Source organism: Halichoeres trimaculatus, unplaced genomic scaffold (genome assembly GCF_033239565.1).
Source record: "Halichoeres trimaculatus isolate MK-OKI-2021-1 unplaced genomic scaffold, fHalTri1.1 fHalTri1_scaffold_17, whole genome shotgun sequence".
Taxonomy (NCBI): Eukaryota; Metazoa; Chordata; class Actinopteri; order Labriformes; family Labridae; genus Halichoeres; species Halichoeres trimaculatus.
Window position 1 is genome coordinate 30722962 of NW_027437195.1, and position 16296 is coordinate 30739257.

General features: G+C 40.8%; 1 protein-coding gene across 3 annotated transcripts in view; it reads right to left on the bottom strand.

The window, feature by feature from the left end:
* The window catches only part of LOC141806277 (single-stranded DNA-binding protein 3), a 53226-nt gene that overhangs the window by 18847 nt on the left and 18083 nt on the right, over positions 1–16296 (bottom strand). For all 3 annotated transcript variants that reach the window (XM_074691695.1, XM_074691694.1, XM_074691696.1), the window contains exon 4: positions 11776–11860. In XM_074691695.1, the coding sequence (XP_074547796.1) occupies positions 11776–11860 (85 nt within the window). The remainder of the gene's footprint in view (positions 1–11775; positions 11861–16296) is intronic.

Sequence of the window (16296 nt, forward strand, 5' to 3'; positions counted from 1 at the left end):
TGGCTCTGCTCGGCTGAGCTGCACAAACACAGTGTCAGAGCGTCTCAGAGACGCTTCTGCAGGAAGAAGATTCAAGTTTTCATCTCCCTGACCATCAGCGGTCCAGACTTCAGACCTCAGACCTGAGCTGGAACACGTCAGGGAGGATTCAGGAGCTAAACCTGACAACAGCAGCATTTAAGGGCTGTTATGTAACATCTCTGATATTCAGACGACACACAACGTAAAGAAAAACTCAGCAAACGCTGAACTTGTTAAATAACAGCTGCATTCTTCAATTCTCATAGGAAAACTACCTCTGGGGTGTTTTGATTGGTTAAAAAAGTTCATCTGTTAAGTTCAAAGACTGAAACTGATCTTTTCATTTTGTCCAATGTAAAAATAGAAATCTGAAAGTATCGTATGCAGTCAGCATAATGGGTAAGGATAGGAAAAAGAGCTACAATTACATTTTTATATATTTTTTGTAACTTTGGGAAAAAAAGTAGAAATCTGACTTTTAAGTTCAGAATCTAAAGTAAATGAGAAGAAAAAAGGGTAGAACAAAAATAAAATAAAATTAAAATTCAGAATCATAAAAGTCAGAATTTTTTAAATATTTTTTTTGTCATTTGAAGAGAAAAAAATAATAAAATATGTGGAGAAAAAAATTTCAAAAATATGAGGAAGAAAAAGTCAGAATAATCAGGGTAAAAGTTGAAATAAAAAATTTAAATCTTGGGGAAAAATCAGAATTTTACAGGGAAAAAAAATCAGAATAAAAATAGTAACAGGTCAGAATAACCATGTGTAAAAACTAAGCATTTTTAGAAAAGATATTTTAGATAATCCAGAAATTTGAGCAGGAAAATTAAAAAAATTTAAGAGTGTTAAGTCAGATTTTTGAGGGGACAAAAAGTCTGAACTTAAAGGTAGGAAAAAGAAAAAAAAAATTGAATCCTACTAGAAAAAAGTCAGAAATATGGGGGTTACAGATTAAGAATGAAAAAAGGGAAAAAGTCAGAAATTTAAGGAAAAAAAAGACAAATTTATACAGGAAAAGTTTAGAATTTTACAGGGACCTGAGCTGGAACACGTCAGGGAGGATTCAGGAGCTAAACCTGACAACAGCAGCATTTAAGGGCTGTTATGTAACATCTCTGATATTCAGACGACACAAAACGTAAAGAAAAACTCAGCAAACGCTGAACTTGTTAAATAACAGCTGCATTCTTCAATTCTCATAGGAAAACTACCTCTGGGGTGTTTTGATTGGTTAAAAAAGTTCATCTGTTAAGTTCAAAGACTGAAACTGATCTTTTCATTTTGTCCAATGTAAAAATAGAAATCTGAAAGTATCTTATGCAGTCAGCATAATGGGTAAGGATAGGAAAAAGAGCTACAATTACATTTTTATATATTTTTTGTAACTTTGGGAAAAAAAGTAGAAATCTGACTTTTAAGTTCAGAATCTAAAGTAAATGAGAAGAAAAAATTATATTTAGGGTAGAACAAAAATAAAATAAAATTAAAATTCAGAATCATAAAAGTCAGAATTTTTAAAATATTTTTTTGTCATTTGAAGAGAAAAAAATAATAAAATATGTGGAGGAAAAAATTCAAAAATATGAGGAAGAAAAAGTCAGAATAATCAGGGTAAAAGTTGAAATAAAAAATTTAAATCTTGGGGAAAAATCAGAATTTTACAGGGAAAAAAAATCAGAATAAAAATAGTAACAGGTCAGAATAACCATGTGTAAAAACTAAGCATTTTTAGAAAAGATATTTTAGATAATCCAGAAATTTGAGCAGGAAAATTAAAGAAATTTAAGAGTGTAAGTCAGATTTTTGAGGGGACAAAAAGTCTGAACTTAAAGGTAGGAAAAAGAAAAAAAAAATTGAATCCTACTAGAAAAAAGTCAGAAATATGGGGGTTACAGATTAAGAATGAAAAAAGGGAAAAAGTCAGAAATTTAAGGAAAGGTTCAGAATTTTTCAGGGAAAAAACACATTTGAAAATATCTTATGCTGTCAGCAAATTTATGACATTAATGGATAAGAATAAAAATAAGAGCTACAGTTTAATTTTTTTTGGAGGCAAAAAACCCCAAACATGTTTAAAGTAAAAGTAGAAATATGACTTTTTGAGTCCAGAATCTTAAAAAAAATGAGAGAGAAAATAAAAAAGATTTATGGAAGAACCAAAAAAATTTCAGAAGTATAAAAGTCAGAATTTTTAAAATATTTTGTCAAAAATATTATGAAAATATTATGTCTGAAATATGAGAAAGAAAAAGACAAATTTGTACGGAAAAAGTTCAGAATTTTTCAGGGAAAAATCCGAACTTTAAAAGTTTGATCCAGTGGTCATAAACCTCCTCAGAGATCAAACACTTCCTGTGCTGTAAACATGGATGGAAACGCCTGAAACAAACACCTGATGCTTCAAATAATCAAAAATCTCTCAACTGATCAATTAATCAATAAAACCACGACAGTGAAGCTCTGTGTTTCTAAACCTCTGGTTCACGTTTGTTTCTGGAAACGTCTCGACCCACAGACTCGGTCGCTCTCTGTGAGGACGCCGTGCTGCTCCTGCTCCTCTTTAGTACAAACCCACATCGCTGATGAATAATCCATGGGTGAACAAAGGAGTAATGATCTGATTGGCCGGTGTGGTACAGTGGAGGTGCTCCTGGAGCAGCATTGATCCCTCCCTCTCCATTTCCCTCCCCCCTGCTCCTCCCACCTCCCCAGCCTCCCCCCGCCTCCCCCACAGGACCCAGCGGACTGATCGATAGTGCTCAACACATTATTGACCTCCGCCTGATACCTTTCACTGGGATAAAGACAGAGACATAAACAGAGGGAGGAGAGGCAGAGACAGGGAGTGGATCTGTGTGTGTGTGTGTGCGTGTGTGTGTGCGCGTGTGTGTGTGTGTGTGTGTGTGTGTGTGTGTGTGTGTGTGTGTGTGTGTGTGTGTGTGTGTGTGTGTGTGTGTTTATGTGTGTTGCTGCCTGGAGAGGCTACTAATCTACATTCTGGTTCACACTGATATGTACCTCATCACTGTCTCCTTGACCTGCCGTCCTTAGCGTGCAGCAAGAGGGAGGGAGGGAAGGAGGGAGGATGGAGGGAGGATGGAGGGTGTGAGGGTGCAGAGAGGAGGAGGAGGAGGAGGAGGAGGAGGAGGAGGAGAAATAGCTGAGTGTGGTGATCTGGCTAATTTATGGGCTCAGTCAAAACAGTGTGTTTCTCTGCGGAGCAACAGGATGCTGCTGCAACTCTTTCTGACGCGTCCAGCAAACAAATGCTCACACACACTCAAAACACACACACACACTCTCACACACACACACACACAATCTCTCAAAGCCCAGCTGGTCCTCCAAACTGGCACAGCACACACACACACGCTTCCCCAAAAGCTGCTGCCAAGGTAGCAGTGCTGAAACCAGACAGACAGATTGGTGCACATGCTGACACACACACACACACACACACACACACACACACACACACACACACACACACACACACACACGGGATGACAGCACTAATACATGCTGCAGACACAACATGTACTTAGCCAACACTCCCAGGAGATGGAGGAGAGGATGAAAGAAGAACAAGAGGAGAAGAAACGCAGAGCAGGACGCTCGTTAACGCTTCACTTTGAGTTAATTGATTTATCAATTAACTGAGTGTTGATCAGCTTTAGTTTTGATTTCCTTTTTGTGAGACAAACCTTTGATCTGATTTTACATTCCTCATGAGGAGGGTGTTTTCTCCACAAGTGAAAAGAGAAAAAAATCAGAATTTTTGGGGTTAAAAAAAAGTTTTTGAGGGAAACGTCACAATTCCAAGAATAAAGTCAGATTTTTGGGGAAAGAATAGTCAGATAAATGAGGGAATTTAGATACCTAAAAATGTCACTACTCTGAGGAAAAAAGTCTGGATTTTTGAGGGGAAATGTCAGAGACCTGAAAAAAGGAAGTTTACTGATAAAAAGTCTGATTTTTAGGAAGGAAAAGTCAGAATCCTGTGAAAAAAGTCCAGATAATAAAGAAAATGTGTTTCTGAGAGAGAAAAGTTTAGAAAAAGTTAGACATTTAAAGAGAAAAGGGCAGAATTTTCAATGCAAAAGTTTAAAATGTTAAGCTTCAGAGAAAAATAACATTCAACATTTTAACCTTTATGGAAAAAAAAAGTCAAAATTATTTTCAAAATAGGGCATAAAAAAACAAATTTCTGAGGAAAATTTAGAAATTCTAAAAAAAAGAAAAAAGTCAGGGTATGGTCTTGGAAATTGTGATGGGAAAAGTTGGGAAAATCAGAGCGAAGGGCAGAAATTTTACGTAAAAAGCTGAAATTTTAGGGTCGGAAAAAAACGCAAATTTTTTAGGGAAAATGTGATGAGATTTAATGTCACAATTCTGAAAGATGAAGGTTAATCCGTGCCGGAAAAAAGTCAAAAATTTGATCGGAAAGAGAAATTAAATTCTAAAAAAAAGAGCAGGAATTTTAAGTAAAAAGTTGAAATTTTTGGGTAGGAAAATAAACAGGAATTTTCAAGAAAACAAAAGTAAAAAATGTGAAAAGGTGAAATGTCACAATCCTGATAAAATGAAGGTAAATCCTGAGAGAATTTTTTTTTTTTTTGAAAATCTGTGCAGGAAAAAAATGTAAATTTTATGGTATTAATAAGGATTATAAAAAAAAACAAAAACAGAAAAACGTACACTAATGAGATAGCAAAGTTAGAAATTGAAAGAAAAATTCAGAATACTAGAAAATTAAAGTCAGAAACATGTGGGAAAAATCTTGATTATTCAAAAAGTCAAAACTTTAAGGGAAGAAAATCACAATTTTGAGGAAAAAATAATGGGGGTAGAGGGCTTGGAAATCTTGATTGGAAAAAGTTTGGAAAATCAGAGCAAAGGGCTAAAATTTTAAGAAAAAAGTTGAAATTTTTAGGGAGGAAAATAAACCAAGATTTTTCAGGGAAAAAAAAAGTAAAAATGTGACAAGGTGAAATGTCACAATTCTGCTAAGATGATGGTTAATCTTGAGAAAAAAAATCGGAATAATTTAAAAACCTGTAAATTTTGAGTTAAAAAAATAGAAGTTACAAAAATAGAAAAAGTCACACTGATGAGGAAGAAAAGTTAGAAATTCAAAGAAAAAAAGTCTGAATGCAAAAAAAAAAAAGTTAGACACAGGGAAAAATTCTTGATCATTAAAAAAGTCAGGGTGAAAACTCAAAACTTTAAGGGAAGAAATTCACATTTTTTAAAAAAATTAATAGGAGGAAGTGGGGTTGAAAATTCTAATTGGAAATTTTTGGAAAAATCAGAGCAAAGGGCAGAAATTTTAAGTAAAATGTTGACTTACTAGGGTGGAAAAAAAAGTATTTTGGGGGGAAAGGGAAGAAATGTGACGACGTTAAATCTCACAATTTTTATAAGATGAATGTTAATTCTGAGAGAAAAAAAGTCAGAATAATATATAAATCTATGCGGGAAGAAAGTCAAAATTTTGAGTTTAAAATCTGTTGGATTCTCCTGTTGCAGCGAATCCACAGATGTGATTTTTGCCGATACGTAATTAATAATAAATCCTTAGTTTTTCCCAAACATGACGCTCTGAGGGACTCATCCAGAACTCCTGCTCCTCTGCAGGAGGACGTGGTCTCTGAAAACTCCTGTCGTTCCCCAAAAAGCCGAACCTCCTCGTGTTTCCTCGGCAGGCTGTGAAACAGGTGTAACGCGGTCTGTCCTGACTTTATCGGTTAGTTATCAGTTTGAAGCAGCTCCTTCCTTTCACTCGTTTTACTACGACTCAGCGATGGTAAAACAGAGACCCAGGAGGAGCGACAGCAGAGTTTGGGTTTTACTGTGAAGGAGAAACTTAGAGTAACGTGAGAGGAAGCAGAGAGCTGACTGAGACACAGAGAAAGCTCCATCCTTCCTCCTCTCCATGTTTTGACGTTTGCCCACTCAGCTCCGTTTCCACATCCCTCATCTGTCTCCTCGTTGTCTCTGCACTGCCCTCTCCTCCTCGCCACTACCAGGCATTGTGGGTAAACAGCTAGATTAGCCAATCAATCTTCTCCGGGGAGCGGAGGTAGTGATGGAGGTGAGGGCGGGTCAGGGAGGAGACGGGGACGAGGAGCTGCTGTGAGAGTCAGAGATGTAATAAAGACGGCAGGTGGCGAAAAGGGGGAGGAAAGATGCAGATGTGGGGGGTGTCGCAGAGAGACCGTGAGCAGTGAGGAGAGGAGGAGGAGGAGGAGGAGGGAGAGGAGGAGGAGCAGGGAGTGTGAGGAGCAAGACACACGGGCAGATGTGTAAAGACAGAGGGGTTGAAGAGCAGGGAGGAATCAGAGGAGGAGCGATGAAAGAGGAGGAGAATGAGAGGAACCAGGTTGATACATGAAGGTCTGGAAGGAGATCAAACTGGGCATGCTCAGAAACCTGTGCAGGGTTTTTTTTTCAGTAAATATTTCATGGTTTAAGAATCTTTACAGGAAGAGTTTGGATCATTTCTGCAGGAGAAGAAGAAATCTTTGGATTCTGTCGGGTGGGATGGAGAAAGAGCAAATCCCTGAAAATAATAAAATCTGTTGGTCATGGACACCAAACTTTTTGTGTCTTCAGTGATATTTTTACTACTTTTCTCCTGTGTTTGTCTGAAGATCCTACATGTAACCATGGCTGCATTGTTTACATGTGAAATCAGCTGTTAGCAGCCTTTAGCATGTCAGTGCTAACTAGTGCTAGACCAGATGTTTCCCACAAGGTGAGGAGAAGGAGGTGAGGACGACGTGCTGGTTCTCAGGTGTGAGCTAAGAAGTGACGACATGGACCTGTCCTTCCATCCATCGTTATTGGGAACGTAAGATCTATCTCCAATAAGATGGACGAGCTAGCTGTGCTAACCCAGCAACAGAGGGAATACCAGAGGGCAGAGTAGCATCATGCTATTCACAGACATGGCTAACAGAGCTAACAGCAGACACCAAGGCCACATGTGAAGAGCTTCACCTGCTGTGAGCAGACAGGATCCAGGAGAAAGAGACTGAACAGACTGCTGAAGAAGCTCAGTCCTGGACCCTGTGGAGGTGGAGGCTGGCTGACTGGACAATGATGGACAAGCTGTCAGCATCTATTTTCTTATAGAGCTTTTTACACTTTCTATACACTTTCTTACTTTGGTTTTCTTGATTGCTGCTGTGACTCCTGAACTTCCCCTCAGAGGTAAATAAAGTATTTTCTATTCTATTCTATTTTAAACCACCAACCTGTGGCTCTAATAATCTCAGACGCGTTATGCTTTGAAGGTTTTCATTCAGGTGATTTTCCAAACTGGATATGAACACAGCAATGCAAGGTTAAATATAGAAGAATAAATATGTTAAATTGAATTTTTTTTATATTCTATTATTAAAAAATGATATTTCTTACCACATAAACACAAAAAAGTACCAGAAATTGGTGCTGAGTACCCGTACCAATTGCCAGGTGCCGGGCATCAGTATTGTATTGTGTGAAATGAAAGGTACCCCTCCCTATGGATCATAACTCATGTCTGTGTGCTTGTTGCCTGTGAAACGCACTGAAGCCCACATCTCTGGAGCTGAGAGCTGAATCGCGCTGGGACGCAAAATATCAGCATGGGGAAGATGGAGCGGGACAGGAAGTGGTGACCAGAAACTACCTTAAAACACCCAGTGACTTTCAAAATAAAACAAAACGTGTCAAAACCAGTTCACATTGACTCATATTGACTTAATGATAAACAGAAATCATGAGCAGAGCCAGACCAGGAGTCACCAGGTTTGAGGTTTTACAGCCCAAGAAAAAAGTCCTAATTAAAAGAAAAATGTATTTCTAAGGGGAAAAAAGTTAAGAAAAAAGTTGGACATTCAAGAAGAAAAGGCAGAACTTTTTAAGGAAAAGGCTTTAAATAATGAGTTTCAAAGAAAATGTCAAACGTTTGAACCCTGTGCCAAAAAACGTCAAAGTTATCCATAAGATGTGGGCAAAATCCTGAGAAAAAAGTCACAATTTTGAGGAAAAAAATAGAAATTCTTTTAAAAAAAGGAAAAGTCTGATAGCACCAATAATTCCACTTCGTCTTGTCCAAATTTAAGTGGAAAACTTCCTCTTTCAGCGTCCAATCAAACGCAGGAACAGTTAACGGCAGCTTCTAAACTTTTATCTCTGACATGTTTGTGAAAGATGAAGGAACTCTGGAAACATCTGGACGAGTGAAGCATGCAGACGCAGCGTTTTGTGATGCAGACATCCAACAATAAGAGCAATGATACTGGGAAAGAAGTTTCTACAGATACTGCCCCTTTAATTCATCCAGAATGAATCTGTTCACAGTAATAATTTCACAAACTCGACAAAAGTAAAGTTTGAGAAACTAGAGCCAAACCAGACTCTACGCTAACGTCATAAAAAGTCGAGCTCTGGGTCTGAGGAGCCTCCTCCGTGCTCGTAACCCGCTCTGAATCCAGCAGCTCAAACGGAGATAATGCCCGTTAAACGCCGCCTCGCTATCCTGCGATCCTCAAAGGAGCCAGAAACTCTTCAGAGGTGGAGGAAATATTGTTTTTCTTCCTGCGACGCCTCAAAACGACTCCTCTTTGTGAAAGCTGCAGAAAGGGACCTGTGCTCAGAGAGCGGCCTCAGGGGGCTGGAGCCAAAATTAAACCGGAGCCGTCTCCTTCGCTTCATCACTGACATGAAACACACACACACACACACACTTACATTCACACACACACACATTTACATCTGCACACACACAGGGTTAACTGGCACTCTGGCACTGAGGGTGTGAGCCCCTCCACCCTGCTCCTACGGGCTGCTTGCCAAAGATGCCCCACGTCCAAAAATACACACTTACACACACACTCACACACACACACACACACACACAAATCCCTGGCTTAGCCTCGGCCCAGTGCTGGGATTACCGGATTAGAACTCTATTCCATTATCTCCCCACACTACACGGCACACACACAAACACACACACAATGCCACACTGTCTTGGCCCGAGAGGACGGGCTGAAGACAGACGCACAGTGTCAATCACAACACGCCGTTTACACACAAACCCAGCCACAGTTTCTCTCCTGAACGCTCGTATTCACCGCGTGTTTGAGCTGCAGGATGAAGCGTCCTCCGTCCAGACGGCGAATCCCAACAAACTGTTGGTTTCAAACCCGAACCTTCACCTTTGACTTCTGACTTCTGAGCATTCACAAAGAAATCAAAACATCTCCGTCACATGAATTCAACATCTCTGCAGCATCTGCCCAGAGTCATCCAATCAGAGCTTTAACCGTTTACGCTGAAATCTGCAGCTTAAATCTGTTTACTGCCACGTACAGAGTGTTTCTGTCCCTCAAAGACACAACATGTTGTTCAACATCAACGTTCCTCTTCTTTCTGTTTTGATTTCAAGCTTTTTACTAAAATTTTACCTCTGTTACAAGCTCCGTTCACACATGCACCAAAAAAATTGAATGAAAACTTTCCTGAATGTGCAGTGTGAATCGTGTGTGAACACAAACATCAGGTGAAGGGAAGTTAACCTGAGGAACCTGGTGAGTGGTGGTGATGTTTCTGACACGAGACTCCAAGCAGAGCAACACGGGGAAAACTAAATCACACAATTTTCACATTTTTCTGCTCTTTTCCCTCATACTCCTGTTTTTACACTTCCCTGGCACACTTAAATGTGCACAAACTCAGTAACAGAAGGTGGCGATATACTCCAAGTTGGTTTGCAAACCTGACAAGATGAAGAAGCAACAGATTTATCGACTTTCTTTCTTTTTCTTTCTTTCTATGTTTTATGCTAACACCCACTAGACTTCAAAACTGCACAGCTCCACATTACACCTTATATATTTTGTGTTTTTCATCTTTTATATTCCTATAATTGGAAGGCCTGAGCAGAGGGCACCTTCCCTCTGCCGAAGACAGAGGGCACTATTGTTCCTGGTGTGTTTTTTTTATTATTCCATCCGGTCTTTGAGCTCTAATTAGACCCCCTAAACATGCTCAAAAACTCACCAAAATTGGCACACACATTACGAGCGCCAAAATCTTCCATATGATACCAAACATAACCCCTAGCATCCCATAATATGCTCTCTGTCCCCATCTAAGCACACTAAAATGGCCCTAGCGGTCACTATGAATGTCCTACAGCAATCAAACCAACGTCAAAATGTTCGTCTAATTGACACAAAAAAATTAGACATTGACACCCTTGACCTATCTGCAACAGGAAGCTGGCAATTTACCTTTCAAAATAAAAGTCCAGTTTCCCGCTTAGCGCAAGCTGCTGCATTTGAGCCTCTAGACAAAAAAGTAAAACTTGTACAGCTTTAAAAATGACATGAATGGACTCCTGGCAAAATTTCCGACAAAAATATCATATTTTTACACATATTAGGTCAAAATGTTGGCCTTTATGACAGGTTGTTTGTAACCTTTTGGTAATTTGTGAATTTGAATCCTCCCTCTGCAGTTCCATGATGATGTCACAGTGATTAGGAGTTCCGTGATGATGTCACACAGTGATCAGGAGTTCCGTGCAGCTGGTCATGTGACTCAGCAGAGAAAATGAAACATGGTATCAACTGTTATAGCACTAAGAGGCCAGAGAAGGATGAAAAAATCGGGACAGAGCGTCTGAGATTTCACTTTTTAATTTTCAGACGCTCTGTCCTGATTTTTTCCAGAAAGGTGCATGTGTGAATGAGGCTTCTGTTGGAAAATATTTTGAAAAATGGAGCCATAAGAGCATCTCCTTTCCTACATATCTTGTAACTCATTCGTGCTTCATCACATCCTGTTTTCTGGAAATTAAGTATTTACTTTTCAGACGCTTTGGTCTGATTTTTTTCAGAAAGGTGCATGTGTGAACGAGGCTTCTGTTGGGGTCTTTTTTTGAAATATGGAGCCATAAGAGCATCTCCTTTCCTACGTTGCTTGTAACATTCATGCTTCATCACATCCTGTTTCCTGAAAATTAACTTTTTAACTTTCAGACGCTCTGTCCTGATTTTTTCAGAAAGGTGCATGTGTGAACGGGGCTTCTGTTGGGGTCTTTTTTTGAAATATGGAGCCATAAGAACATCTCCTCTCCTACGTTTCTTGTAACTCATTCGTGCTTCATCACATCCTGTTTCCTGAAAATTAACTTTTTAACTTTCAGACGCTCTGTCCTGATTTTTTCCAGAAAGATGCATGTGTGAACGGGGCTTCTATTGGAAAAAAAAATTGAAATATGGAGCAATAAGAACATCTCCTCTCCTACGTTTCTTGTAACTCATTTGTGCTTCATCACATCCTGTTTCCTGAAAATCAACTTTTTAATTTTCAGATGCTCCATCCTGATTTTTTTCAGAAAGGTGCGTGTGTGAACGGGGCTTCTGTTGGAAAAATTTCTAAAATGTAGAGCCATAAGAGCATCTCCTTTCCTACATTTCTTGTAATTCATTCCTGCTTCATCAGATCATGAGTTTATTCCAGGTTGAAGCTTTGTCTAACGCTACATTCTCCGTCCAAACGTCCTTCGCTGCACATTATTCTCTGCCGTACACGCTGAGTGCCACTTCAAGTTCCCTCCACACTTGACCTCTGTGTCGGCGTCTGTGCGGCGTGAACATGTGAAGCAGGCAAACAGACAAACAAACACCTGATTCTGCGCTGGGTAAACAGAGCCGGCTCTGAAGAGGAGCAAAGACGCGGCTCGGCACTTACGTAGTCATGGAAGGCCTTGGCCTCGCTGGAGTGTTCGCACGTCTCCCTCCGGTCTGGAGCTGCACAATACAAATCCCAGAATACACTGAAAAGGAGGGAGGAGGGGGGAGACAGGGGGGAGGTCAGAGGTTACCAAACAGAGCAATACAAGCAAATGTACAACAGCTATTCATAAGCTATTCACACACTCTCACTATCTCCCGACGCTCTCAAACGGCCTCTTACACACTCCAGCGTCACTGTGAGAGGGACACAATGCCAGACACAACGCCCCCCTCAATCAACCCCGGTCCCCGCACTCACTCCAAACACACACACTCACACACACACACACACACACTCACGCTTGAGTATCCATACACTCGCTTTAGCTGCATCTATTTCTGAACTTTGCTGTAAGGAGAAATGCAAGCCGACACTTCAGCTCGGAGACGGTCTCTTGTAAAAGTCACGACTGGGAAATGTGAGTGAGCCGGCTCATTGACTCGTCTCTGCAACAAATAATAACCACAGATGAAGAAACGCTTCGACGCCAGCTTCTGTGTCTGTACGTGGCCGATCAGCTGGAAATCACAGGCTCACAGATACGTTCAGACTGAGCATGTGCAGATTCTCATGTGTCGGCGAAATCCCTGAATCTGTCTGTAAAAGTAAAACCAGAGACGTGCTGAAAAATCAGAGCGGGGCCTTAAACATGAAGGTCTCCCTATAGCCCCGCCCCCAACAGGCTTCCAGAGCGCTGGCCAATCAAAGGAAAGAGGTTTGTGAAGCAGGAAGTCTTTAGCCACATTATGATTTGGTACAGGTTGGATTGGTTAACCATGCCCCCTTGTGGTAGATGGAGTGTAAGCCGGATGCCGATAGCAGCATCAGCTATGTAATAGCATGACGCCATAGCAGCGTGACACAGCGTTCTCCGCTAATAAATCCAACTTAGAAGAAAACCCGACACAGTAAACGAAGAGCAACGATGAGGACATCTAGCAATTTGTCTTCTTTTTGATTAGCATGAGGCTCTTTGATACAAAGAATAATCAAGCTGTCGCACAGGAAGTGACCATGCTTTCAGCCAATCAATGGACTGCAGTGTTGTAGCTCCACCTTCTGGGGTCAGATTGGTTGAGTCTGGCACCCCGATGGAAAGGTCCAAAAAGTGGTTATTTGGGGATCTGTCCCAGGATTGGTCGGTTGAAACACGTCAAAGTGCCTGAACTGAACCGCTCTAGTGGAAACGGGGCTTTGAGGCTGATTTATGCTAAACACGTCTGCGCGGCTTTGTGAGATGATTTTCACACCTACGCCCCCTTGCGTGGTCCCTTTCACGTAGAAAATTTCTGCACCCCATACACTCCAAAATTTCTAAGCTGACGGACTGAGACGTGCAGACAAGTTGGGACGGGTATGGGATCTCCTAGTGGTCGAAGTGCAGATGACTCTTTACACAGAGATCACCGTGACAACCGAGTGGTAAACAATTCATTGTATGAAATTGCAGCCACTCTCGGCAGAGAAGAGAAACAAGTTAAAATTAAAGCTGCAAGCAGCGTTGAACGGGCCTTCGCCCTGTGTGCGCCAGTCGGAGCGTGTCGCAGCCGCCACATGAGCAGCGAATTGTGGCTCAGCCACCGCCACATTAGCTGCAATATGTGGCTCAGCCTAGAGCCATAGGATTAGGCACGTTCCAACGGAGCATCTTGTGAGTTGTACATTCAGATGCTGTGGAGTGATCCAGAGGCTTCATTGATGTCCAGTGAGTTTACCTGTTTTATAAAGAACAAGCGTTGTGTTTAAAGATTCTTTCTGTTTTCACCAAGAAGCAGATACAGCTATAGCTGCGGAGCTTCTCCCATGTCAGTAACACTGACAGCCTGCATGTGTTGAGAGGAGTTTGCCCTGTTCAAAGTCTTACACCTGCAACACAATGGGGTAAGGGTGTTTATGCAGTCTAGCTGTTGTGGTAATTGAGAGAACAGTGGTAAAACTCCTGGAAATAACACCAGGTTGGTACAACAGGGTCACAGATCATTTTCTTGTAAAGGAATGGAGGGTAGAATTTATGTTTAGATAAAGTAACAATTTTATGAAGCACTATCTAGCACTAATGTAAGTGCAACCAGTGATGGAAATGCACTGAAGCTGTGACACAGAGCCTCTGTGTGCATGGGCTCACAAGGTGTATGAGGATCAAATCTTGGTACTGAATGGCAGTCAGTGTCCCTCTGGTGAGCACATGGAGGGGTATGCAGCCCTCTAACAAAAAAATGTTAACCCACAGCATTTATGATTCACTGTCAAACAGGTTCTGCAAACGATGTTGCAGACAGCAGAATGTCTCCACAGTGTTTCCATAACATTGCCTGCATGTCCCAACTGCCGCATGAGCAACAAAATGTGGCTCAGCCAAAAGCCATAGGTCTAGGCATGAGAGTTGAGCCCAAAACTTATGATGCCCATAGCTTAAAGTAGCTGGACAGGCTGCAGATATGAGCCCCTGGGTGGCGCTATGGAGCATTAATGTTAGTGCAACCAGTGATAGAAATGCACTGAGGCTTTGACACTGAACCTCTGTGTGCATTTTGGCCCTGATCCAACACTGTACTAGAGAACCATTAAGGTTTTAATGAAACAGTTAAAATGGTCAACTTTGACCCTCATTTGTGGCCACGCCCATTCATGTAGCAAAAATCCCTTTGGAAAATATCATTGTCAGTGAGTGTAGTATACACATGCCAAGTTTGGAGTTGATCTGATGAAAAACCAAGGAATTGTTCCATTTCATCTGAGGCTGATAATCGTCAAAATCCGATGTTTATGGCCAAATAGCGGACTTCCTGTTTGGAATTCACTATGGTCATAATAGAGTTTTTTGTAGGCATTGGCATGATTGTTATACCCACCAAATTTCAGGCCTGTAGCTCAATGTGGCCAGGGGGACAACAATTTTGAGCCAATTGGTGGCGCTATGGAGCATTAACTTTAATTTAAATAATGATAGAAATACATTCAGGCTGTGACAGTGAACATGAATGTGAATTTTTGTCCTGTTCCAACATTGTACAGGAGAGCTACTAAGATTTTCAAAAAGTTGCAAAATGGTCAACTTTGACGGTCATTTGTGGCCACGCCCACAAATATTATAACAATGTTTTAATACATTTTTATCTTTAATATGTGTTGTTCACACAGGCCAAGTTTGGCATTGATCTGATGAAAAACCAAGGAATTGTTCCATTTGGTCCTAGGCTAAAAATAGTCAAAATCCGAGGTTTATGTCCAAATTTCGAACTTCCTGTTCAGAATTGACTTTGGTCATAATACAATTTTTTGAAGGTCTTGGCATGCTTGTTATGCGTACCAAATTTCAGGCCTGTAGCTCAAAGTAGTCGGGAAGCCAAAATTTTCAGCCCCTTGGTGGCGCTATGGAGCATTAATGTTAAGGCAACTAATGATAGAAATGGAATCAGGATCAGACAATGAACACGTGTGTGATTTTTTGTCCTGATCAAACATTGTACAGGAGAGTTATTAAGATTTTCCAAAAGTGGCAAAATGGTCAACTTTGACGGTCATTTGTGACCACGCCCAAAAATATGAAAACAATCTTTTAATAACTTTTACTCTTCAACATGTGTTGTTCACACAGGCCAAGTTTGGAGTTGATCTGAGAAAAAACCTAGGACAAGTTCGTTCAAATACGTACCCTATACATGTAATTTTTCCAATTTCAGGCCTTTGCCAGTAGGGGGCGCTGTACTTTTTTGAGGAAATAATTACATGGCTGTGTCCGGGACGCAACACTAAACATGTGTGTCCGTTTTGGTGTATATCGGAAAAAGTTGAGGAAATGCCGAACTTTGAGCCCACGTCGTAGCCACGCCCATCAAGATAGAAACAATCTTTTAATAACTTTTAATCTTCACTGTGGATTGTATACACATGCCAAGTTTGGAGTTGATTAGTCAAAAACCCTAGGACAAGTTCGTTCAAATACGTAGGCCAAAATCGCTAAATTTCGAAGTTTAGGTGCAAATAGCGAAGTTCGTGTTCAGAAATCACGCAACTCATAAGAGACTTTTTTGTACGTGTGGGCATGCTTGTGCTGTGTGCAAAATTTCAGGGCTGTAGCTCAATGTCGGCCTAGGGGCTGCAGTTTTAAGCCACTAGGGGGCGCTATGGAGCGTTCATTTTTGTGCAAGTTGCAAATTCATAAATTTTTTGGGGCATGTAATTTTTGGGTACACGTCTGTTCGCGTTTTCGCCAAGCGTCTGCGCGCAATTTGTGGTTAATGCGGCAGAAAGAAACATAAATAATAATCGCAAGGGTTTCAATAGGGCTTACGCCCCTGGTTCCCAGGGCTCAGGCCCTAATAAGCTGGAAAAATCTCCAGAAACAGATGTGTCATGTTGTAAACAACTTCTTTGACTCTTGTTCCATACTCTGGTAGACATATGTTTGCAAAACACTGCCCCCTGCAGTTTGGGAACAGACACCAATGAACGTGGCGTAGGATATTAAAAAAC